The sequence below is a fragment of the Epinephelus fuscoguttatus genome, linkage group LG15 (genome assembly GCF_011397635.1).
Source record: "Epinephelus fuscoguttatus linkage group LG15, E.fuscoguttatus.final_Chr_v1".
In the NCBI taxonomy this organism is placed as follows: domain Eukaryota; kingdom Metazoa; phylum Chordata; class Actinopteri; order Perciformes; family Serranidae; genus Epinephelus; species Epinephelus fuscoguttatus.
The window spans coordinates 24770837-24798461 of NC_064766.1; the positions used below are offsets into that span (position 1 = coordinate 24770837).

The window sequence follows — 27625 nt, forward strand, 5'->3', positions numbered from 1 at the left end:
GATCAAGAAAACTGAACTTTGAGGTCAAGTGTACGCTGATCCAGGCCCAGGTTTCTGTTGTGAAATCCACCTGATCTCACACTGTAACAGAGTTATGTAAAATCAAAGTCATCACTCAAGTGTAATCCACAATATTTTGATAGAATATGATGAAACAGAAGAAAGTAAATATTGCAACCTTTAAGGGAAATAAATCCAGAGGTTGTTATTGTCGGTGAAGATTTATTCTTAAAAAATTAGATAATTGTTATCATTTACAGATCTATATTATATACAAAATGATGTATCAAAATGGTTGAGGCCTAAACGGCTTTAAACCACAAGCTTAATTTGACAGACAGGACATTAGAGGCACATACAGTGTTGGAATATTATGAAAATTGCACTGATGTTGCATATGAGCAAGTGGTTCTTAAAGACTCTGAAACTGAATGTTTCAGCATTTATATCAGACTTGAAGAAGATGGGTCAACAAGATTAAACAACATATTACAGGATATTAAAAATTATCTAAGTACTTGGCACTGAGTGTGCTCTGATATCAACATAGCAGCTGGGATTAAAACTTTATGGATCATCTCTTTAGATCAAGCGCATTATGAAAAGTGTTCAACGAGCTTGTTGATTAGCAAAATTAAATTAAGTTTCCTAACAAATCTGTCCTTGAAGTGTTGCTCAGAGGGAAACAAGCTAGCACGGGTTCTCACAGCTTTGCCTTGCCTGGTGTAATCTGGAGGGTCTGCAGCTTCATGGCCATGCCCATGTTCCCAGTGATCTTCAGTTTGCCTTTGAAGAACGCCTGCGGACAGGAGTGAGGAGGAAAATGATTAAAACTCCATCAAAATGCACTTATACTGCAAGAATGTTTGTGACTGAAAGATGCATCTCTGCTACACTGAAAAAGAAAACATGACATTTTTTAACAAACAGAAATCTAATGACATACTAGAAGTGATGCTTGCCAAAATCCAATCAGAGCTCATTTATTGTTGTTACATCCTGGTCCTGGCACTTTTGTCTCTCTTTTACTTCATTCCATGCCCTTGTGTGTCTCCCGCCTGTGTGATTAACTACCCCACCCTGATTAGTTGCACCTGTCCCTCATTACCCTTCCACTGTTGTTTAATTAGTCTGAGTAATTCTCTTTGTCTCGGCCACTCTGCCATCACTCCACTTTGTTTCCTGAGTTTCTTGTATTTGACCACTTTTCTGAATCTTAGTCTTTGATCCTGCCCAGTGTTTTTAGATACCTTCAACTGATTTTTTTGGACTGTGTACTTTGTGTTCATCTGGCAGAGACTACCTTCTACTCTGTAAGTAGTGCAGTTTGGTCCTATTTCGGCCGATTGCTAGGGCTGCACGACACTTTGCCATGCCTCTCTGCCCTGAGTGTCAGAAAGTTATTAAACAGAGCAAGGACTGAGGCTTTTAGGTGTACTAGACAGTTTATTGTCTTGTGTTGACATAGATGAGTTGAAGGCAACATGCACATCATTTGTATTGTATTGTGTTTAGTGCAGGGAATCAAATCCTCCAAAGACCACATTTAAAAGAAAAAGGGACTACCTGCACACTCTAATCACCTCTGCATTGATTTATCAAAAATTGTTGACGTTACAGTCACACTGAACTTTCTCAAGACATGTTCAAGCATCATAAAGTGACACAGTACTTAATTACGGCCAATAATTGAGCCTGTTGTTCCTCTGTAAACTAATATTTCCAGGAGAGCGGTAGGGATGGGAATCTCCAGGCATCTTCCATCAACATTACCTCATTCATAAACATTTAGATAATCATTTATTGACATTTGTGAATTGATGACGAATCGTCAACATCCGTATCATGTCTAAGAATCAACTTCCCACACTGTTAAGGGAACCTTTTTTTTAAAGCTCCCCCTTAAGTTTCTCTGTCACTAAAATACTAAATAACTTGTGTTATGTGTCTGTATGTACCTTTGCTAAGTTTGAGAGAAGCAGACAATAAAGTTCTTTAAAGTAAAATAAAGATCCACCTATCTACCTACCTACCTACCGATGTACCTACCTTCCTACCTACCTACCAATGTACCATCCTTCCTATCTACCTACCTTCCTACCTACCGATGTACCAACCTTCCTATCTACCTACCTACCTACCTACCTACCTACCTACCTACCTACCTACCTACGTACCTACCTTATCTACCTACCTACCTATGTACCTACCTTATGTACCTACCTACCTATGTACCTACCTTCCTACCTACCTACCGATGTACCAACCTTCCTATCTACCTACCTACCTTATCTACCTATCTACCTACCTGCCTATCCATCTATCTACCTACCTACCTACCTACCTACCTACCTACCTATGTACCTACCTCATCTACCTACCTATCTGTCTATCAATGTACCTACCTGCCTACCTACCTACCCATCCATCCATCCATCCATCCATCCATCCATCCACCTATGTACCTACTTACCTATCTAACCACCTACCTATCTACCTACCTACCTATCTAACCACCTACCTATCAACCTATCCGTCCGTCAATCAATCAATCAATCAATCAATCAATCAATCAATCAACCTACCTACCTACTTTATCTACCTATCTACCTATCTATCTATCTATCTATCTACCTACCTACCTACCTAACCACCTACCTATGTACGTACCTATATGTCTATCAATCTACCTACCTACCTATCCATCTATCTACCTACCTTCCTATGTACCTACCTTCCTATCTAACTACCTACCTATCTGTCTATCAACCTACCTACCTACCTACCAACCTACCTACCGGCCTACCTATCCACCTACCGGCCTACCTATCCACCTACCGGCCTACCTATCCACCTATCTATCCATCTATCTACCTTCCTACCTATGTACCTACCTTCCTATCTACCTACCTACCAATCTAACCACCTACCTATCTATCAACCTACCTACCTACCTACCTACCTACCTACCTACCTATCCACTTATCTATCAATCTACCTACCTACCTATCAATCTATCAACCTACCTATCTACCTACCTATGTACCTACCTTCCTATCTACCTACCTACCTACCAACCAATCTATCAACCTACCTACCTACCTATCCACCTATCAATCAATCTACCTACCTACCTATCAATCAACCTATCAACCTATCTACCTACCTACCCTAAACCATATGAACCAAAATGTGACTTTTACTACTGCCTATCTAGATTATTATATGATTAATCTTTATAAGATCATTTTGTACAGAATATGCTCACCCCCACCTGAGTACAGATAAATAAGAATAATACATACCGTTTGTGCATTCAGCTTTCCTGTCATCAGATCCCGAAGATCCTCGTCACTCATGGCCAAAGTGCAGTCTGCCTTTTTACCTACAAGAAAGAAATTAAGGGGCTCATTTATTATAACTGATTACAATACATCAAATGCATCAGAACTAAAATGTCTCACACACAGAAACAAATGCACATTTGCTGCTATTTATGCCCTCATTAAGAAAAAATATCCTCCATGTGCTCAGAAGATGCAAGAAGAAAAAAAACAAATGTTAGTTACCATTCTTAGAGTTCTCTAAATTGTTAAGGTTGAACTGATAGGACTCAAGAGCAGGACTCAACTGAGGTTCAGTTCACAACAAAAGTCTTTAATGAAAACGGCTGGTTCGGTACACAGGAAGGCAGTCAGACAAGGCAGAGGTATCCAAAAAAAGCTAAGGCAGAGGCAGGGTCCAAAAAACAGAACTAGATCATACACTCTCGAGACTCACACTGGGAAAAAGGCTGGGACGCTTACAGGGAACTGAAAAGACGAACTGGCAGAGACAAAGGGATGCACACAGACTAAATACACAAGGGAAGGTGGGATAATGAGACACAGGTGACACTAATCAGGGCGGGGCAGGTAATCACACAAGGCGGGAAACACAGGAGGACAGGAGGTGAGGATCTGGAATGACAGGAAAATACAAAAATAAAACAGGAAGTAATCAAAATGCACAAAGACAGAAAAACATAACAATACTCAGGGACTAGATGTTACATAAATAAAAGCACTTCAGAGTAGACTTGGCATTTGGGTGAAACACTCCTCTAGTATATGTATAAAAAAAGGTGTGTGAGGCACAAAAGTAAAATACAGTTTCTTTCACTAGAGCAAGGATTCAGAAAGCATTATGAAAAGTGGACGTGTTGTGCTGCTTTTCAGGACTAATTTCTGAAGGCCACAATCCGTGTATTAAAGCAGAATAAAACCTTTTTCCATCAACATTAAAAAGGCATCAACTAGTGAAATCAGATGAAAACATGTTTTTTTTCCCCGATAGAAATGTTATGTATATGTGAGTGAGGTGAATTCTCTGTTGTCCTGAACAGTTATATAAATGCCTCTTTGACATGATCTAAACAAAAAGTGACCTTTCCAAGTTTTATAACCCAGTATGAGCTGCAGAGTTATGTTTGGTGGTGTTTTAGAGCCTTTCCACTGAAAACTGCAGCCTGCTGTGACAGAAAACGACACTATGAAAACTTTTCCACCAGCATGGAATGGGTTTCCGGGTAGTTGGTCCACAGCTGGAACGAAAAAAGCAAGTTTTCCTTGATACACTGTCATTATAAACTTTTCAATAATAACCCTTTTAAAGTGAGATTATGTAACTTTCCCTTAAGAGCGCCCACTGTGGGGGCCATAAGTGGCAAGTAGAGGATTTTCAACATTAATTTCTTCCTTTATTTAACAGGTAATCTTGTTTTGGAGCTCAGTCCAATTGTCACAGCTTAATTTTTGAAGCCACGCTTTCAAAGTTAAGAGCAAACGAGGGGCACAGCTTATGTTAAGATATCCTGAGACCTAACATTGTAAGTACCCCATTGAAATGCAACCAGAGAGCGGAGGTAACCAGGTAGTACAGAAGGGCCTTATAGATAAACTACATACAATGCTGCTCCCTTCTCTTAGCTAAGGAGGAGCCAACTTTGTCATATAAGATGCAACAATGAGTGTGAAACATATCACCTGTAATGAAGCGTAGCACACTGACGCAACGAGTCACTGTGCTTTTACTTTACCATAAAATGAAAAATACATTTTCCTAGTTTTAATCCTGTCCCCTCTGTTACTTAATAATTTATCTCTTGCTATATGCTAAGTAGGTGTAAAAAAACCAGACCAGTACTAGAGTGTTTTTACATCAAAACCCCTGTCTTTTCAGCTATTTCAAATGTTTAAAGGAGCAATAAGCAAAAGTCATCATTTCTAGATTGAAGGAATTAAAAAATTGCTATGTGAAGAACTAGAGGTGCAATTTCATCTGGAGTATAGCATGACCTCACACACCCTCTCTCTGTGTTGATCTCCAGCCCATTGTTTACAAGCTGGTCCGGCTGCATGTTCATGTACGTTCATGTGAATCCCCACCCGCGAGCCAGCTGCCCGCTAGGCTAAAACATCGCTCTCACTCACGGAGAAGAGGAGGAATGTTAGCGTTAGCTCCCGTTGTTAGCACTAGCCGAGTCGGCTGCCACAGGCTACTGGAGTAACTTAACAGCTATGGAGCGCTTCTACCAGCTCCTCTAGCCACTGAGCCTCACCTCCATCTCAGCAAATATATTGCATTTATTACAGGTACCATCATCATTGAAGTAGGCAGGGGAGTAGCTAAACACCGAGACATCGCTAACTGTTAGACGAGGCTAGTGGTTGGGGGGGGGCGTGGTGGAGAACAGAGCTACAGGGAGGAGTGGCTCATGACACACTTTGTTTTGGTCTACAGGCAGTGCACAACAGCAAACTTAGCGGTGAAACGATTTCACTTTTTGCCCCCTTTAATGACTCATCATGTACATGCGAACAAAAGTTCATCCAATCAAATGAAACTTTGGGAGACGACTTAGTCACACCGGTCACATAAACCTTGAATTCACCATTAGTGGATTGTGACTGGCCATCAGAGAAATATGGAGAGAGATAGGAAGGGTGGGTTGGACGTCATTGACCACTTGCAGACAACAACACTGGTATATTTTTAACTATGAAGCAATACTGGGCAAACTTTCTGCAAACTTTCTGCCTACCTCTGCTCCCTTCTGTGTGTAAGCTCTGGTAGTTACCAGCTACGCTCCTCCAAGTGATTGCTTTTTAATGTACCCCAGATCTCTTGAGAGGCCACTATGTTTGAATAGCTTTTGTTTTATTGTGGGTTTTTGTATTATATGTTGAAATTGTTGCATTTTAAATGTGTTTCTATTGGCTCCTACCTCGGCCAGGTCTCGCTTCTAAAAGAGATTTTCAATCTCAATGGGACTTCTTGGTTAAATAAAGGTAAGTAAATAAATAAAATGTGTGTGTTTGGGTATCAGTTGCCAAAACTTTTGTTTTCATTTCCAGAACAATGTGGCAAAGGCTTGATTCATTCATCTCCCCCTCGTCCTCCTCCTCATCTAACGACAAGGGAGGTGTGTGTGGTGCCTACTCAGCAGCAGACGCCACTGTAGCTCTGTATTGCGCTTAATTCTAAGTTTGCCCACATTTTAGCAGTCCAATCAAATGAAAACATTTTTTTTAAATCAGTCTCGTAACTGTACTCAGCTAAAATATTCCACTTCACTGGAAAATATGCCGCAGTAAAGGAGATAAAGACGCTTTAACTTACTAAATCACCATTATCAAGTGCAGACATAGTTTCTTTCGACTGGAAAAACACATGGTTTGATTGTGTAAAAAAAAAAATAATCAAATTTTGACCTTTAGTTTGCTTAATGGGACCTCAGGGTGGGGGAGCCCTTCTGTGTGGAGTTTGCATGCATTGCCCGTGTCTGCGTGGGTTTTCTCCAGGTACTCCAGCTTCCTCCCACTGTCCAAATATATGCAGGTTGATTGGTGACTCTAAATTGTCCATAGGTGTGAATGTTGAGTGTAAATGGTTGTCTGCCCCTACAGCCCCTTTTACACTGCCAGATTTTCTGCAAATGTTGAGCCGTTTTGCCGGCAAGCTGCGAGCGTTTAGACACACAGAGCCGGATTGGCGAGTTGATCCGAGGTGCCCAATTTTCCGCCTCGTAGAGTAGTCATATTGGCGGAACTTTTTTGGTTTAAACAGACCGAGGCGGCCTTCCACAATGGGAGGGGCTGTTGAAGACTTGTGGAAGGAGCTGTTGATGACGCGGCACGTGCGACCCACTGGTGGTGGATAAACAGGAAACAGCTGATAGCAGGAATTAGTGAGCAGCTAGTAGCAAGAGGGAAACGCAAACCTGACGGACACAGTAAAGATGAGCAACTGAGGAGACAAGGAATTATGCAGCCTCCTTGCCCTCACAAACAAAGAGACCATTAACCATCAGATGACGGGGACGGTGAAAGACAGGCCAACTTACGAGAGAATCGCCAAAGAACTGACCAGCCGCGGCTTTCCTCTGAGTATGTCACTGTTTACATCACACACTGAGCTACACGTTTTGTTACTTGCTCATGCCCCCCATTTTGCCGCACTCCCCAATTTTGTTTTTATACTGCCAATGCTGAAAAAAAGACTGACTGGGCTTTCCTGCAAATGTGCACAATTCCTATTCTAAAAAGGGCTTTTGTGTAGCCCTGTGATAGTCTGGTGACCTGTCCAGGGTGTACCCTGCCTCTCGCCTTATTCAGCTGTGTGTTCAGTACACCCGTGACCCCCAACAGGATAAGGGGTCACAGAAAATGAATGATTGAATGAGTTTGCTTAATAGGTGTTCTAATTACAGGATGGCACCACATTTCCCTTCGTTTTCTAAGATTCTCCTGAGACAGTTTCTTTAGAGACATCATCGTTAGCAGACCTGAAGTACAGTGTGTTTACTCCTGTTATTTATGTATCTGTTTATGTAGGTATGTATGGACAAATGGACGGATTCTTTCTTGTTCCTTTCCGAGGAAATTTGGTGCCATAGGCCTCTAGTTTCCCGGCGCGGCGCAGGGTGGCAAACCCCGCACAGAGCTAGTTTCCAGCAGTGCAACCCGAGGCGCGCTCAGTTTGGTAGTTTGGCAGACCGAGGTGCGGCAGACAGTGCGCACACGTCACCAAAACCTCACAGGCAGGTCTCCAGAATGTCAGGCACATTAACGATGCAATAAATTCTCACAAAAACCACTATTCAATGCAACTATCTGCAATCAGCACAAAAATGTATCTCTGTATCGACTGTCCCGTCACATCTGATGTCAGATCAAAGGGGATTGGCACCGTTGGGCACGTTTGGCACGCATAATGGAAACCCAACCTGATTTGATTAACATAGCTGCAAACTAATGAGTTCACATCCCTCTCAGCCAACCACAAACAGCCACAGCATCAGATAGAGAGTATATATTCAGCATCTGTCATCTTAGAAAAGTCAAAAGAAAAGAAACAGAGTGAGACTGTGAGAGAAAAGAGAGAGCACGCGCACACGAGAGAAACGCAACATTGACTTACAGTTGTGGTGCGGTACAGGTGCGCTGCGCCTCCGCCTCCCCCGGTCCGCGAAACTAGAGGCCCTAGTCTTTTACAGGGTCTTACAACTACATAAAACATCAAATACATCTGCATTTACTTCTGCTATTAAACTAATGTTTACCTGCGATACGCTAAAATGCACTGTAACGTTAGCAAAGGCAGAGAAGAGTAATATAATCAGCAAACTGACTCAGTACTGTTGGGAACACAGAAAGTTTGCTAACAGACAACATCAGTTGAGCTGCTGGTCATAGCAGAGTAAGGCTGCAGCAGGAAAACATTTTCAAACAAGAGTTTTGTCATTTCTCCTGCACAGAGTTTTTGATTTGAAAGAGAATGTTATTTCTTCTTTCAAGAGCTACATGGTCTGGCACTAAAATCTCTCCCTCACCAAATACAAAGGCACGACTGCCATACAATAAAGGCAAAAAGAATCAGGATGAATTTATCAGAGCATCTGACAACATCCCTGAAGATTTTCTTTCCACTTCCTGAACAATGAGTTAGATGAAGAGGCAACGGTTACCTCAGAAATAATGGCTTAGATCCAGAGAACATCAGGAGGGGGTGCAGCCTAATGGAAGCAGTCAGGAGGCTATTTATGAGAGGGTGGTTGTGCTTCTGTGTGTATCTTGATTGACTGATAATTCACTAGGATTGCACCTATCTGATACACAGGTAGACAGCCGAAACAATCTCTGACATCTGAAGCCACAAAAACAACTAAATATCATCCTTTCAATAATAATATTTTTAAAATAAAACAGCACTACAGGAGGTGAAGATTTTTTCAATTTTAAGTTTAAATCTTGGTTCAAAGTTTCTCTTTTCTAAACCAGGATTTATGTGAGGTACGCTGCCGAACTGTAAGTATCTAGAAGCCACCGAGGTTAATGATTTAGCAGCTAGCGAGCGGTAGAGCTGAACGATATAATGACTATGTACGATATACTGATATGTTTTTGAACAAGACATTAATTTAAACGATACCATTTACATCCATACCATACTCCTCCACGCACAAGTTCTCCAACAACACTAAGAGAGACACAGAGCTGCTCTTCTGTTTAATCTAAAGCCCAGCTGGTACTGGTGTATCAATACTGTGGAAAATGAGTAATGAACTGGTTTTAAATATTCAGAATCAAAATGTAGCAATAGATTGATATTTTTGACAACACTAATCTGTGGGAATAAATGTATTTTTCTTCTGAGCTTCAAAGAAAAACAGCCAAACAAACAAAGTGATTAAAATTGGTTTCTACGGCCTGTTTGAAACATGTTTTACTTCGACACCACAGACTATGATCATCACAGCAAGGGATGTGATACACGGATGTGTGGGTGTTCTCTCGAAAAAAGAGAAAGCCATAAAAGTCACATGTTGGTGCCTGTACAAAGTGCTGCTAAAGAGGTAGGCGTGTGGAAATGGGCTGAGAGAAAGAAGTCTTACTGAGGGGAAATCAGCCACAGAATTTTTATTGTGACTTAAAAGCAATATTTCTGTGAATCATTATATTGAACACAATACAACACAAAAGAGGCAAAAAGTTGGAGAGTAAAGCCCAGGATGGAAGTACACTTCCCACCTTGAGCAGGCAGCATAAAAGGGGCTTTAAGTAGCTATGATTGGACAAACCAAACACTGGCTCTAGATAGGGCCATTCATGTTTTTGCATCAGCCACTATAGTTCTCCTGCACTGTTGGCACACACGAAAAGTTTTAGTTGCTTTACAGTCTGCAACCTCACCTCTATATGCCACTAAGTCCATAAAATACATTTTAAAATAAGACTGCTGCAACAAAAACACTAAATAAGTGTTATTTATCACTGACAGCAGAGTTAAACACCTCCATTGGGATACGTACCTGTGTCGTTGGTGACAGAACCTTTGCCACTTTTCACATCTACGACCCAAGTCGCCTCTTTCCCATCTGGTCCATCCTTCACTTTAAAGGCAAACACTCCACCAATCTTCTTGACAAGCTGCTCTCCTTCCTGCAAGAAGTCAAGAAGGCTTTTGAGTTGGCATATTGCGGCTGTAGACAGCACCACTTGAAGAATTTAAATCAGTGTCGTATGGTTTTGTAATTGAAGCTGGAGAGCGGAACATTGTCTGACCCCTCTGTAAGTGATCGTAATTACACAAACACTGTCGATGTGTGCTTATGATGTATGCCTGCAAGTGAGCTCGCAGCATCTTCCCTGCCTTCAGGAGCACTTTTCTTTAAGTGTTTTTTTTTTTTTTTTTTTTTTACACTTCTATCCTTCCTCCAAATGCCAAGTTTCTTTTTGACCTGGAGCATCCATTTGAGAAACTTTCCTGAATTGCTTCTAAGGATTTTCCGTCCACAGCTATACTCCTGGATTGCTCCATCACTTTGATCCCTTCCTGCTGCCTTTGAGGCCTTTGCACACTGTTTCCGTTTCTATTTCCGGTGCATTTTTTTTTAATCCATCATCCGAAAAAAGAACGTTACGCAAAGAAACCTTGCACACTGATTCCGATGCATTTTATTGTTCTATTCGTTGTGAAAATTCACAATTCACGTGACAAAATGAAAAGGTACTTCTCTCTGGAGTTACCTATCTGGCTGTCACCACTCCCTCCCTGTCTTTCATTTGGCACCGCAACTGCATGAAGAGATGGAGCTGTCCTCCACGTTGTGTGTGTGGTCCATATCCTCCCCCTCATCATCATCACCCACCTGAATATTACTATCTGATCTGTTGAAAGTGAGCTGTCTGAGTCATGAAATGATTTGTTCGCCACATTTTCTTCATTGATTCTTGGTCAAACGTCTCTAAAGGCTCTGACGAATGTGAAAAACGCAGAAACTTAATGATGGACAAAAGTTTCGGACTCAGTGTGCAAAGGCCTTAAGCTCTGCCTGACTGACGTTAAACTGAACACTTCTGTTGCACCCTCACGGCAAAGACGCCACAGTCACTAGACACCAAAACCAAGCCTACTGCAAAATACAGACAGCTTTTCCTGGCAGCGACAGGCTTAAGCAGCATAGTGTGAACTCCGTTGGCAAGGGTTTGAATGTAACAAAGGTTCATCTCTTCACCCAGTCATTTCAGTGAAGAAGGGGGCAGCGTGTTTTTTCTTTCTGGGGCAAAATAATCACACGCCTTTCATGTCTTACCGTGTATTCACACAATAAAGTGAGAGTCTCTGCCAAAACCCATCTCTAAAATATTCTGTGAACACAATCACCCAATTTTTAAGAACCACACACATTTTAGCTCCTTTCAGTGTTCAATTCTGACAGAAACATCATCAAACAACCCGGACAATGTTTGGCAGGAACAAGCAGCGGGTCATCAAATCATGTCTGCTCTTAAGAAATATGACCAACACTTGAAACCACCAATCAAACTGACTTTGTCTGCAGTTGTTCAGAGCCACTGATTCTAGTAATCCACCCGAGAGCAGCACAGTTATTATTCTATGTGCAGGAGAGGTGTGGGCACTGGACACGTGGGAGTGAGTAGAATTTAAATCAATATGATATATACTCCACATATACAGTTCTGCCATCTGAGGCTTCCAGGCTCTTCGGCGGTCCTACAGCAAGCTTTCCAAGTTACCACTCCTCCTACGCATCATTAATGTACGGTAGCTCTCCTCTGCAACAACAACTGCAGCGTCAGCCACCAAGACGCAGGTTAAACTGATGATCAATGACATATCACAGGCTCAAATGGTTCTGAGATGGTCCATGGAAGTTAAAATAAATAGCTGCTTATGGATTCAACACTGCCTTAAAGTGACAGTTCACCCCAAAATCAAAAACACATTTTTTTCTTTTACCTGTAGTGCTGTGTATCAGTGTAGATTGTTTTAGTCTGAGTTGCAGAGTGTTGGAGATATCAGCCGTAGAGATGTCTGCCTTCTCTCCAATATAATGGAACTAGATGGCACTCAGCTTGTGGAGCTCAGTGTCAAAAAATACATTTGAAAAACTCAACAGCAATGTCTCTTTCCAGAAATCATGACCCGGTTACTCAAGATAATCCACAGACCTTGTTGTGAGCAGTTTTAAGAAGGAAGTATTTTCTCACTACCAAACTACACCTGCCAATCATGTAACCTTGCAGGAGGAAGCGCAGATCTACTACTAGCTGGGGTGGACGCCATTAATGTTTAGAACCCACTCTGTCCTGAGCACATGCCTCTCATCCAAGAGTACATGCAGTCTTCCATCTGCGTGGTGATACGGTTGGCGGGTGTAGTTCAGTATTAATTTCATTAACAAATTCTATAAAGATAAAATTTGTCAACCTTTTTTCCATGATGAAGATGGGACATCGACAAGCTAAAAATCCATCTCTCATAATGAAAACTATGACAAAATGTACGTTTTGTTTTCTCTAACGACAAAACTAAAATGTTAGTGGTGGGCTATCAGACATTCAAAATGAGACAAGAAGAGAACAGAATGATAAATTGTTTTATGAAACGCATTACAAAAATGCTTCAAACTAGGAAGCCGAGAATTGTTGTGCTTGTAGTTATTTTCTCATGCTGTATGAGCAGTATGAGCTCGGAGCACAGACAGGTCAACTGCAGTAAACAGCCGGCTCCAGGGTGTTTCGCCAGCTTGCAAAACACTCACAATGGAGCTGCGTCAGTCGTTAGCATGAGTTTTGAGCTGTAATTCAGCAGTAAATAAGCAGCCGCATGTGTCTGACTGTGGATGGCGGAGCTGATGGATGGATTTGTGGAGTTTGCTGGGTGCAGTGGTACCCTTATTAATAACTTCTGGGTCAAAGTGTGTAAAGAAATAGATTTTTAAATAAAATAAAAAAAACCCCTGAACTTTAGCCCCTCTTGACTGAAGCTGCTCAAGGTGCTTCTTGTTAGTGCAAGGAGGTGTGTTCTTCTTCAGTGGATTTCAGATACTGTTCCTATGGGTTCATACTGGATCTGGAGCACTATGGAACCATGGAGCCATTCAAGTTTTTTCACATCTGGGACCCTTTTCTGGACTTTATTGGAAATGATGGGGCCTGGCCCTTAGGAACGGACTGAATGAACTAGCGTGGACTGAGATCTTGAAACACGTTTCCATGTAGGTTTATGTGCTCAATATGCCACTATCTTTTTTTGTTTGTTTTGTGTGTGGAGAATGTTTTCTGTTTTAGTTAGGGAATAAGTTGGAAAAGAGAATGTATATAAAGAGATGTATATTGTCAATGCCCTTTATTACCTCCGCCAAGGAGTTGGTCTGTTTGTCTGTTTGTTTGTCTGCAAAATAACTCAAAAAGTTCTGAACGGATTTTGATGAAATTTTCAGGAAAGGTTGATAATGGGACATGTAACAGATGGCGGCAGTAGCTCAGCCCATAGGGACTTGGGTTGGGAACCGGAGGGTCGCCTGTTCAAGTCCCCGTCCGGACCAAAAATGTGGGGCGTGGACTGGTAGCTGGAGAGTTGCCAGTTCACCCCCGTGCCCCTGAGCAAGGCACCGAACCCCCCAACTGCTTGGAGCGCCTGTCCATGGGCAGCCCACTCTGACATCTCTCCACTTAGTGCATGTATAGGTCCAGTTTGTGCATGTGTGTGTTCGGAGTCGGACCTGTGTGTAATTGATAAACAGAGTGAAAAATTGAATTTCCCCTCAGGGATTAATAACATATATAAAATTAAAATAAAATTTTGGTGGTGATCTGGTGGTTGAAGCTAAGTGGATAAAATAATAAAATGGCGGGAAAAACTGGTCCACGCTTTTGTTACCTCTACACTGGATTACTGTAACTCCCTATTATGAGGTAGTAATAAGTCTTTAAAAAGATGATTGTAAGATGATGATAATTCAGAATGCAGCAGCACGTGTACTAACAGGAACTAAGAAACGTGATCATATTTCTCCTATTTCAGCTTCTCTGCACTGGCTCCCTGTAAAATCAAGAATTGAATTTAAAATCCTACTGTTAACTTATAAAGCTCTAAATGGTCAAGCTCCGTCATATCTTAGAGAGCTCATAGTGCCTTATTATCCCACCAGAACACTGCGCTCTGAGAACGCAGGGTTACTCATGGTCCCTAAAGTCTCCAAAAGTAGATCAGGAGCCAGAGCCTTCAGCTGTCAGGCTCCTCTCCTGTGGAATCATCTTCCTGTTACGGTCCGGGAGGCAGACACCGTCTCCACATTTAAGACTAGACTTAAGACTTTCCTCTTTGATAAAGCTTATAGTTAGGGCTGGCTCAGGCTTGCCCTGTACCAGCCCCTAGTTAGGCTGACTTAGGCCTAGTCTGCTGGAGGACCCCCCTATAATACACCAGGCTCGCTCTCACTCTCGCTCTCTTTCTCTCAACATTATCGTCTGTCCTGCATCCCTCTCTGTCTCTGTCTGTCTCTCTTTCTGTCTCATTGTGTCATACAGATTACCGTTAATTTATTATGTTGATCTGTTCTTTCAATGACTGTACATTTATACAAAAAAAGCCCCATGGTAACAGCCTGCACATAAAGAACTGGTTCACCCGATCTCCTCTGATGCATCAAAGCGCAACTGTAAGCCCTGAACTAGATATAAAACTCCTGCTGACCATGTTTTCAGGTAATACAAAACCCAATAACATTCAACTGATGTATGTTGTCAGTGCTGCACTAACAGAGTTCATGTTTTTAATACGGAGTTGTGAATCACTGTGTTTCCAAAGCAGTGCTCTGCAAATAGAGATGACATTGATGTTGTTATTTTCTTGTAGCAGTACATACTATACCTGCACAAAATAATGGACAATGTTTACAACAGTGTGTTATTGGTGGCCAAGAAGGTCACTATCACTGTACTTATAAGCTGCTGTGACTTTAAGTGTGTTTGCTATATGGCCCTGAAACTGCAGTCTGCTTTTTCATGCTGTGTGTTGCTTTACAATAAAAGCATCAACACGGTACATCGCTCGCTGCCTTTACAAAGAAAAGATGATAGTCTCACAATCGCTTTAATTTTTCTTTGACGGTTCCTTGGAACACTAATGAACACCTACTCTGGGCTCATGTTTGCATTTGCGTGATATGGAATGATCAGTAGACTGAGAGGAAGACAAGGGAACCAAGAAAATGGACAGATTTAATTGGATACAAAGTGTGCTGTACCTCCTGTAGACGTTTTTCTATCTCTTTGAAGACAGAGTAAGCTTTAAACTGCTCCAGACCACTGGCTGAGCTGGTGGGAACTGCCCTGATGTGGGAGCTGTAGGAAGGAGAAAAACACAGCTTCATACAAACTAAACACCATGTGAGAAAAAAAGACTTCAGCTGTATGAGGCTTCACCTTGATCAAATGACATGTGAGGCAGTACAAATTTCAATCTACATATTATGTTGCAGGATGGCAACACTGGATAAAGCAATATACTGTATCTGCAGCACAAGGCCAAATAATAAAGAGAAGAACGGTTACAGAATATAGAAACAGATCTACTATGACTCACGCCTCTGCTGTTTTAATCTGCAGCAAATTGCCTGCTTTTACGAGCCTGAAAAACTGGTCACTTAGAAAATATACACTACAAGTATCTCACTGTAGTGATGTTGCTAGGTGTGCGCTCTGCATCCTTGACCCATTAAAAATCTAAAAGAAGTTTGCTTTACTATCTGCCTCCTAATAGTCAACCAAACGTTAGTCGACCAGAAAGGTCATTAGCCGGCAAAATTTCATTGATCGCTTAGTCGCAGAAAAAAATTTAAAAATAAGCGTGAATCTCTATTAGGAGCTGCGCCTTGTCAAAATGAATCAAATCCTATATGACTGGACCATGTGGGAATTTAATTTGAAAGGACAGACACAGGAAGAGAAACAGGAGTCATGTTACACACCAATCACAGCCAACAAGATATCTTTCCCTTCTTCTGTAAAGATTCAGTCTGATAAATTATAAAAAAAAATAAGGGTCTACACACTTATAAACAGCGCCTGGAAAAAGATCAGCTCTGCTCTCAGGGTTTCAGGTAAATAGGCTATAGGCCTTGTCAGGGTTGCTTAGCTGCACTCTTGAAAGCTGGCAAAAAAACGGCACAAGAATAGTGCCCAGCACCCGACCTTGCGTTTTCCAGGCGGTTAAAGATGCAGCATGTGTACGGCCCCTAATTTCCAGGGCTGGTACCTGTGGTTATTCCACAGGCTAGTTAATAACATGTCGGGCAGGAAATCCAAAGTGTGGGATCATTTTGAGAAGGTGAAGGACGAACCCAAGGTGATATGTAAACTCATCTTCATTGATCGACTACAAACAAGACGTATCATCTGAAACATGGAAGTAGCTACATGCCCATTAGCCACTTAGCACAATCATTACTGCTTTGCTGACAGCGTCATTAACAGGCGGCTCGCTCAGTGTGTGACGCGCACTTGTAGATAAAATATAGGCCTATATTAATGAAGGTTCATTAGTACAGTTTGTATTTCTCTGTAATGTAGCACAGTGTTAACAATGTTACTGATACTATTCTTTCTCACACCTTGAAACACAAGTTTAACACTACAAATCATCAAAAAACACAACTTTATTGCGGCCCCACTAAAAGTAATCACCAGTGGGTCCCTGGGACTCACTACACTAGAAACCTATCAACATCACTATAACCAAACTACTGACAAATCGTTGCTAACTACTTCCTCACCTGGCCTCCTGAGGGAATCCCAGCCTGTAGAGAGTGACGACCACAGCTCCTCCTAAGCCAATGTTGTGTTGCAGGGCCACTTTGGCCGCCGGGACCTGCCTCTTGCCGGCCTGCCCTCGGAGCTGCCAGCACAGCTCTGCACACTGGGCCAAACCTGAGAGAGCACAGAGAGGAGGAGAAGGAAAAGAGGGTGAGAGTGGTGTGACACATAGAGGTGGATGTGGTGCAATTTAAAGTGTAAATGGCTGACAACGTATGCTCACACAAGTGAGAAAGACAGAAACAAGTGAAGAAGCTCAGGTGTCATTATCAGGAACTATTTTGATTTTGACTCTGAAATGGAGTTCCAAGAAAAAAAAAATACACATTGTACGCTGCATCAGTGGAAGTACTGTCATTTGTTTTAAGCTACATTTGTCGCACTGAACAAAAGACCTCTCTATTTTCCTTTTTCATAAAACACAGGGAGCGAAAAAAGGACAAGTGACAGACATTTTACCTTTCTACAGTACATTTTTTCTGAGGGATCAGAGCTTTCTATAAGCGCCAGCTGCCGGCCAAACAGCCTACTACTCATTCAAGTCCAGCCGGCTTCTTTATCATATTAATTTCTAATGAAAGATTCCAATAAAACAGTTGATGATGATGATTAACAAGTTGCAATTCACTATGCGTGTACAATTTACATCCACGAGCCACCGATTCAAAACAATGCGAGCATGATGACACATCTATCTGTCTGCATCAGCCCCCCTGCCCACATGCTCTATATGCTCAGCTCAGAGGTTGTGTCCTGCTGACTTAAGTGCAGAGACTCGTCTTCAGTGTTTCTCACATACTAGCAAAATGACTGATGACAAAACACAGGAAGAATCGCACTGATTGCACAGAGCAAGGACATCCTTAATTGACGAGCTACTTAGGAAAACACCAGCGGCAGCAACTTGATGATTGGCTCACTTGAAGCGCTGCATTTTCCATATGTGCAACATGAAGAAAGACATGAGAAGAAGCAGAGTTGATTCAGTACATTCAGTCGAGTGAGTCACATGTTTGATTATTTAAGAGGTATTTTTGGTATATGGTTTATATTTAAAGTCATTGAAAAACCAATGCATAATGTGACAGTTTGATTTATTTTCTGCTGGATAAGATTGGGATTAAAAACATGTTCACTCTTAAACTACATGTTTATTTTCATTCAGTAAGAGTGCATTTATGTTTCTCATTTCTCTATATCAACCATCAGTGTGGCATGTCTTGATAAACCTTATAGTGAAGGAGTTAAATGAATTAAAAAATAGTAATTACAAGAACTATTTTCAGTGAGGAACCAGAGTGATTTTGAATATTAATAAAGCACCAACACTGAGAATGGCTCCAATCTCGTCATGTCTCGGCCTCAAGGTGAAGACACTGAAGCATTCTGCACGAGTTTAACACAATATCTTCACTGAGACGGGTGACAAGTTGACCCTTAATCTGACAACTCCCTAATCTCGGCAGGGACAGCTCCTGCGTTAGCGTTATGGCTAAGTATTTCATCCCATCTGCTAAATGAGCTTTTGCATCTCTCCATTATCCCAATAAGCTAAAGGACTTAAGGGCAAAGACCTCCTCATGGTGCGTCTTTCACATTCTGCAGCGCTCTCCTAATCTTCTCCACGAGGACCTGTTTGTGTCAGTACAATTCTTGCCTAAATGCCAACTGGAGAATAAACTGAAGGCTTGGCTATCTGTCAGAATAAATAGTGTCTGGATATGACGTCAGACATATTAGAAGGAACGTTCAGAATTCTCTCATTAATCGTCCTCAAGTGAGTTCTTCTACAGAGAGAAGATTACAAATGCTCTTTCGATAATAACATGTCTTTTCAGCCTTTTCAATTCTGAAGGGTAAAGGCATGTGATAAGTCAACACATGCACCAAGCTGCGCATCGATGACACTTCAGTACCCCTGAATGCCATGTCACTTCCTCCTGAAATGAGTCACATCCCCTCCTGCAATAGGGTCCCTGCGTGACTCAGGGAATTAGCCATCAATATCTGTGCTCACAGCGTTCCCGAGTGGAGAGGTCACAACCAAGATTAGGAGCAACACCAGGGATCAGACAGCTTAGCGCTGACTGGGGCACAGGAGAGTGACCCAGGAGATAGAAGGAGTACTGGTGACATGAATGGGGAAAGTAACTGCAAAAATAATGGGGAGGACGGAGTGATGTTTGAGATCCTTCGGAACAAAGGACGGAAGGCAGATGGAGAGAGAAATGAAGACAAGGGAGATTATTAATCAAAGAAAAACCACAATCTGAAAGTGACAAGTCTAATGATCCTTGTTAAATGAAGGAAAAAGTTGGCAGGAGGGTTTCTTGTGACGTTTTAGCTGAAATGCATGTGTTGCACGGGTTGTGTGAGAGTTTCTAAACAGATAGTTTTACTGTTGTTAAATGTGGAGCCCATTTACTTTAATACATGAACAATGTTCGCCTTTTTTGGATTCTTCTTTAACGGTGGAGGCAAGCGAGAAAAAACTGTTTTCTTCACAACTTCAAGCTAACACATAGCAAGTAACTGATTGTAGGAACACCAGTATTCTAAACTCTCCAGATCCTGGATTACAAGTAAATAGAGAAGCCACAAGGATGGTCAAATGTTTACGACCCTGCCCCCAAGATTACCCTGGACATGAGGGACACTCCCTCCGAAATCCGGGTGCCAAAAGAGGTAGAAAGTTCACTTGAGATCCTACAAGGCTCCAGATGTCTTTAACGTCTTCAGGATTCAGCTTGGGGCGACCCGGCTGATTACAACCCGGCTAGGGTTGTAAGACAATGCTTTTTAAATCATCACATACTGTCCCCTCGCACCATCCCAGCGAATCACACGATCTCATTCACAATGGGGTGAAGAGGAGACTGAACAGACGTTAATGTCACAAATTAACAAAATGTATTTTTATTCTTAATAGTACCTGTATGAAGCTGCTCACAACAAGGTCTGTGGATAATCTTGAGTAACCAGGTCAAGATTTATGGAAAGAGACATTGCCGTTGGAAAAATATGTTTTTTGAGGTTTTTTTTGGTGAACTCATCCATTAAGCAGGTATGACTTTGTGTAATATGAAAGACGGAAGATGAAGATGAAGATGAGGGCCGCTGTTGCAGAGGCTGGGTGAGTCAGCTGCAGCGTTCGCTCAGCCTTGTACCTCAAGAGTTTAACATGTGCAGAGATTACAGGGGAGGTTTGCCAAAGCCACAGCCTGCTGCCCTCTCACATGCAGCTTTACGCAGTTACAATCCTGGTGGCCATCACTATGTGACACATGCCGCCATCTAGTGGCCACTGTGGAAGCTGTTCGGCTGTATCTTCTTTATAGAAAGTTCAATGCATCTGCTGCTTCAGACAAGATTAAAGAAATAGCAGCTAACACTTTGACACTTTGATCTGGCATTTTCACTTCCTACCAGACAGGATTATGTATTGTGTGCTTTGACCTCTAGTAAATATCAAGAGGCTTAATCAAGAGTCAGAGGCTGAGCGTACCTGTGGCGCCCAGAGGATGTCCTTTAGAGATGAGACCACCGCTGGGGTTGATCACAAACTTGCCTCCGTATGTGTTGTCCCCTCTGTCAATCAGCTCTCCTGCTTTACCTGCAGAGGTAGAGAAACACACGAGAAGATCACGAAACAGTTCAAATTAGTTAAAATACAATATAATATTATGACATTTTAATATGAAGACATCAGTGCATGCATGGTATTAACAACAAACACCTTTGTTTATATATAGCAGCACATTTTATATGAAAAAATGTGAATGTAATTAAAACAATCATAGTTCAATGTCTCAGGGGTGCAACTGACTCCTGAAAATAAATTCACTTAAACCTTTTCAAAATTTGATCCTAAACCTCCCACCCTCTACTTGTAATTGTTTTACATAACTATATTTTATTTTACATTTTAATTATTTTAATTTATCTATGAAATTATTATATTATTGCAAATTTTTAGGGCTTTTCACATAATTTATCATATATTTATATAAATTAACTTATTATATAATTTATATTTTAATTTAAATTATCTTGATTTATCTATGGAATTATTTTCCCTAATTGAAAAGTTTTAATGTTTTGTTTTATTTATTATTCTCCCCCTAACCACTTAAAACTTTTCTGTTTGCCACCGCTTTGTCTGTGGTAATTTAATATTTATTAATATTTAATATTGTTATACTTCTACACCTCTTAAACCCCTTAAATCTACCATTTTTTAAATTACTATTTTATGAATTGCCTTTTTTCTGTTTTGTTTACTACATTTATGCTCATGTAAAGCGCTCTGAATTGTCTTTGTGTCTAGAATATGCTATAGAAAGAAAGATAATCATATATCAAGTCTCTACAAGTAAATAATAAATCGTAGAGACTTGATATATGATTATATATAAAGTCTCTACAAGTAAATAATAAATTGTACAAATACTATAAAATGCAACACTGAGAAGTCTAACCTGTCTCTCGACCACAGGAAGGCACCACAGAGGGCCAATATCAGCATATTACACTACTATGAGCTGATGAATGACATGAAAACATGTTATCCATGCCCGAAAGATTCAACTTGATCTAATTTAACATCAACACGTCGCTGCAGTCAGAGGCGCGACTCAATAAGTAGCTTTTCAAATTATCTCCTGAGTGGAAATATTTGTAAAAGTTACTCTTGCGTCGTGGTGTCAGTGAGGGGAAACTGAGCTGTTCGACAACACTGATGAAGCTGTCAGACCTCCCAGATGTGCGATCACTCAGTTGCTATGTCAATAAAGCTGATCAAACAATGTAAAGAGATTTTTAAATGTGGCCTTTTTTTTGTTTTTATTGTGGTTATTGTTGTTTGTAACTAACCCTGGCCCATTTTCATGTCTACGTATTCTCCTCAAAGTATAACCTAAAATTCAGGTGGAAGAAGAGCAGTGGAAATATTATTCATAACTGCCCGAACAGCCAAGTTTTAAAATAGCTGGGGGATAAAGTCGGATTTTAAGAGCTGTAGTCTCACCCTCTGGACACAGTCCCAGAGCCTCGTATGTGATGAGCTCGTTGGCTGAGAAGCAGTCGTGCAGCTCGACCACATCGACGTCACTGGGCTTCAGACCTGCGGTTTCAAAACACTTTCTGGCAGCCAACCGAGACATGTCATATCCCACCTGAACAGAAAGAAAAAAACAAAGAAAGTATATCTAGGGACTCATTTAAGGAAACAAATTCATCACAGTGGAGTTATCTTTCAGGTCCTGATAAATTCTAAACACACAGGACTACAGCTGATAAGTATAACTTTATTTATACTTCCTATTATTTTCATTATTATTATTATTGTTATTGTTATTTATCGCCATCTCTTGTATTTTTTTTACTTATTTGCATGCCTAGTTATTTAAGTTTTTTAAGTTTCATTTTGAAATCTTTAATCTGACTCTTTCTCATTGACTGCTATAACACTGGAACTTCTCAATTATGGGATCAATAAAGGTGTATCTTATCCTAACTTACCTTATAAGACAAGAATTAACCTTCAATCCTAGCCTCAGTTTTTAATAATGAGATATTGTGTATTGTTGTTATTGTGATGCCCTCAGCAGTGCTTAAGCAATATTACACAAGAGGGAATTCTGTTGTACTGAATATCAGCAGGGCTGTGATACTGCTGTAGGCACGAGGCCACAGGCAAACCCAATACATAATGCTTCCAGCTCCATCTGTCTGCAGCACAGAGGTATAAAAACATGTTTAGTTCCACTTTGAAGATAAAACCCATCACAAGATGTATTGCAATACCTCTGCAAACCCAATCATTATTTGATAGACTAAGTGGACAAATGGTGCAAATAGAGAGGGGAACAGTACATCTTGAAAACGCAAATAAAACTCAATGCTCTGACAGTCCTCCCCGTGTGCTTTACCAACAGCCAAAATATTGATTGCAGCCATTAATCCCTAACTCAGACCTCACTGTCTAAACAGTCGGTCTTCAAGAAACTTCCTTGGAGCTGTATTTACATTCATATCATTAAAAGGTCAAATTTATTTGATTAAATCTAAATATTAAAGAGTGCATGTTGCCATGAATGGCAGGAATAGAGGACTTATCTTCCATTTGTCAACATTCTCAAAACATTTTTGGTAATGTCTGTATAGTGCAAATCATAATTCTTAATGTATTCCAGTTCTGCAGAAATATATAATGTTAACATTTTCTTCTCTGTCATGCAAAACTGTTTCTTTAGTTTAGCCATCAAAAATCTCCCTCTGTTCTTGGCTGTAGCATATGTTAGGTACATTTCTCATCCCCTGACAAAGTATAGTATAATACACTTCCAATACTGTGTCGTTTGTAGATCCAGAAAAGAATGTTACACATTATTAAATGACAGTATCTTACCATCTTAATGCAGCTGTTTTCTTCAAACGTGGAGGAGAGGTCAGTCACCATCTCCTGGGCCAAAATCTCCACTGCCTGGTTCTCCAGGTGGTGTTTCCTGACGAAGGCCTCACTGGCCAAAACTGCTGCTCCGGCACCATCTGATGTAGGGCTGATGAGAGGAGAAGAACAGAACAGTCAGACAGACATGGTGAAGTTAGAAACTGAAGTAATTATCATCAAAAACTCTGTGTTTTGATCAAAAAGAAATTGGTGGAAACGCTAGGGTCTAGGTACCATGTCTGAAGGGTTACTTTTGGTTCCAAAGGTACTGTACCGAAAGTGTTTGGTGGAAACGGGGCCGTAGTTATACTCATAACGACACTAACTGTGACCAGTGAGGCTCTTACCAACACTGCAGCAGAGTAAGGTAGTCAAAAACCTTCCTGGACTTCATCACCTGCTCCAAACTGTACTCATCCTGGAACTGTGAATACCTGCATGGACATACACACACATTCACACACACACACTTAAATAAAAATAAATTCAAAGATTTACTGAAGCAATAAACTTTTCTTTAAGTTAACGCTGTCTTACGGGTTGTTGGTGGAATGCTTGTGGTTTTTCCAGGCGATTTTGGCAAAGTGTTCCGGTTTAGTGCCTGTAAGAGTTCAAAATATCAACACAAAACTTTAATGTGTATGATGTGGTAAAATCATGACCTCAATGCGAGATATAACCATCAGCTTCACATTTTAGACCTTGTAAGCCATCTCTGTGTCAAACACACATGTAGCACACACCATATTTCTCCATGTGCTCCCTGCCAGCGTTGCCAAACATCTGTGGTGCTGCTGGAGCTGCCACCATGCCATAGCGGTTGATCATCACCTCCATGTGCTTGTCCATGGGATTGGTCCTGTCCATAAACTACAAGCAGGTATTTTTAAATAACATTTTACTTGTTTTTTACTGAGTATAAAACGACACCTTAAAGGGATAGTGTGGATTTTTTTTGAAATGTGGTTGTATGAGGTATTTTAGTGTTTAAAATGGATGGTTCGGATTCATCAAGTTCACACAATAAGACAGTCAAACTAACTGATTGAGGCAGTGGTAGATCAGCACACATATAATGTGCTATTTTGTCCACCTCCTCTACATCCAGTACAGCAACACACATCATACAGTTTTATACCTTTGCAGACAAAGAGCCCTTCTCCATCCTCTCAAACCCGAGAGCGAGCACACAGTCAGCAAGACCTACAACAGGAGACAGCGCTGTTAGTCTCGGGGTGATAAAGAATCGCACAAGGTTTTTCCAAGGGTGCTTTATCACTTTCAAGGCGTCCCGCTCCACTCACCTCCCCGAACGAGCTGGCGTGCCATGAAGAGAGCAGTGGAGCCTGTGGAGCAGTTGTTGTTGACGTTGATGATGGGGATCCCAGTCAGGCCCAGGCTGTGGTAAATGGCCCTCTGTCCACATGTGGAGTCACCTGAGGGGAGAAGGTAGAAAAGAAGATGCTATCCCTGAGTCAGTGCACTCTTTTACTCAGAATATTCCAATATGAGAGACTTTTCTTTCATGACTCAAAGCATTTTACTTAAAATTACAAAAAGAAGATCGGAAATTATGAGAGCATATTTTGTATGTATATGAGAATATAAAAAGTTGGCACACTATGTCAGTGACATTAGTAATTTAGAAACAAAAACATGGGAAAATAGGGTTGAATCCAGGTTGAAAAATACCTAAGTTAACCTTTAACAGCATCTTACCATAGACATATCCAACACAGGCTTGTTCAATGGCAGAATATGGGACTCCTGCATCTGCCAAAGCCTTCTGACCTATAACAAGATGTAGACATCATGTTATGCAACAAGATCCTTTAACAGATAATCAGACATGTTATCTTTTCAATGACTGAGCAGCGTCTATATTCTGTTAAGATAAGCACCTGCTTCCTTGGCCATGTCAGGGTAATCATAGTCACCTCGGGCTCCAGGTTTGTCAAACTGCAGCAAAACATAAAAAAGTGTGACAGACAGTGAAGGTCAATCAACATAAGCATTCATATCTGTTCCTCCTGTTCTCCAGTACACTATGACATTCTTTGGCACTCAACTTTATTGTCTCCGTAACCATTACATAAGATAGCGGTGGCTATGGCTCAGGCAGTAGACCCTTGAACCCTAATTCCATCTTCACTTGCAAGTGGCTTTTTTGGGGTTCTTCTGTTGTTGCATTAAAATTGTATGCACTGAACTGAATTCCTTGATTGTCACTGTACTTTACAGTACAATGAAAGTAGGAGCACAACTCCACCATGGTGCATACAATAACTACAACATAAAAAAATTAAACATAAATGAAACAATAACAATAAAAGAGCAATAATGAAATAAAGTGCAGGTGTTGACGTGCAAGAGGTGGCAACCAGTGACTTTCTGCTGTCTTGATGATTCGCTGAAGAGCCTTTTTGTCTGAACACCCAGCAAACCTCACAGAAATAAAGCATGCATGGTTGTATGAGAATGAATGTATGGGTGCATGTGAGTACATACATGTGGATATTTTTATTATGTAAAGTCATATTTAGATTTACATTTTACATTTTTAGTATAAAGTATGCACCTGTTTCATTGTTAGCTGTGAGCATTAAGGTTAATAAACTCAATCTGCTCATATGACCTGACACTTGTTCTGACTATGGTGAAACTAGCTTAACAGCTCAGTTCATGGTGCCAGCAGCAGCAGCCTGCTGCAGTGATGACCCTTTGCACACTTTGTGCCTCTGGTGGCCATGAACTATGGACTCAGTGTGTCGACATGAGATACAGAGCCAAGGAGGTCGAGGAAGCAACGCAGACCCAGAAAACTACAACTAAACATAAAAATAAAACATAAACTGACACAATGTTAGCTTGTTTGGGCTAACTTAGCTAGCTAATGTTTACAGTGTGTGGTGTGGTGTTGACACAGATCTTGGAGAGCTGTCGACACCATATGAGCACAATTAATGTCCCTTACATTCATTTTAAAAGTTAACTACCCTCTGACTTGTTGTCTTACTGAAATAAAACGCGTTTTTAAGAGGAACAAGTCCAAAGTTCTACAATCTGGAGTTAGCTAACTAAGCTAGCCTCAAGCCTTACACAAGGGTTGTTTATGTCGTCTTGCTAATTGTCTGAGATAATAAAATGTGATTTAATATTACCTTCGTCATGCCCACACCGATGACAAACACCCTGTTCATCCTTGCAGGTGTCATGTTCTTCTCTCAGAGACACACAGGTCCGTGAACAGCTCACAGCAGCAGCACTGACAGAGTCCAGCTAACGCACTACAGAGCAAAGATCGTCTATGATCTAGCTAACTCACTACAGAGCAAAGATCGTCTATGATCCAGCTAACTCACTACAGAGCAAAGATCGTCTATGATGCAGCTGATGCGTCACTCGGTGAGGAAAACCAGCACCTCCATGTGGGTATGATGATGGGTATCTTTGCTATTTTTTCTTTGGCACTCAAACATGTGGTAATACTTGAGGCTGCTGTTATATTCATTCATTCATTCATTCATTCAACCATTATTTATTCAGGGAAAATTGTTCACACTCAATGGGCTAGAAAGATATAAATATATAATAGTAATTGTAATAAAGTGATGAAAACTAAGTAGCAGCAGTGTCTATCAAGAATTATAAATTATGAATAATTATAAATATATGGAGAGGCTGAGAAAATGTGAAATTTTAGGCACTCATTTGTTGTTTTGTTTATTGTGTTCAATCATTTCACATTTAATATTTTGTCTCTTTGATAATTTAAATAAATAAGTTATTCTAAAAGCCTGCTCTGTTTTTTTTTTAATTAACAAAATGAGAATTTTTTTCATGGTGAAAAAAATCCAGCAATTGTTTTTCTAAATTACTAATTAACAAGATAACTATCTCATTAAGAAAAGAGCAGACTTTTCTTCCCATGAGAACTTTTCTCATCATTTTAAAAATGATGATAATATTAATGCAAAAAACAAGCACATAAATTATTTTATGTAAAATG

The 27625-nt window shown here is 40.8% G+C and overlaps 1 protein-coding gene across 2 annotated transcripts; it reads right to left on the reverse strand.

Moving 5' to 3' along the window:
* Positions 1–202: 202 nt before the first annotated feature.
* Positions 203–26934, reverse strand: scp2a (sterol carrier protein 2a). Of its 2 annotated transcripts, XM_049598167.1 has the most exons (16): positions 26778–26934; positions 25518–25575; positions 25336–25407; positions 24921–25052; positions 24755–24819; positions 24360–24486; positions 24154–24217; positions 23964–24050; positions 23575–23725; positions 22192–22339; positions 20671–20778; positions 17126–17279; positions 15599–15695; positions 10352–10481; positions 3306–3385; positions 203–799 (listed from the first exon to the last, which is right to left on the reverse strand). In XM_049598167.1, the coding sequence occupies exons 1-16, from the start codon at positions 26829–26831 to the stop codon at positions 704–706; spliced, it is 1623 nt and encodes a 540-aa protein (XP_049454124.1). In that variant the 5' UTR covers positions 26832–26934; the 3' UTR covers positions 203–703. The 2 variants fall into 2 exon arrangements, with proteins under 2 accessions (XP_049454124.1, XP_049454125.1); XM_049598168.1 differs by lacking the exons at positions 203–799; positions 3306–3385 and adding an exon at positions 3443–3959.
* Positions 26935–27625: the final 691 nt, after the last annotated feature.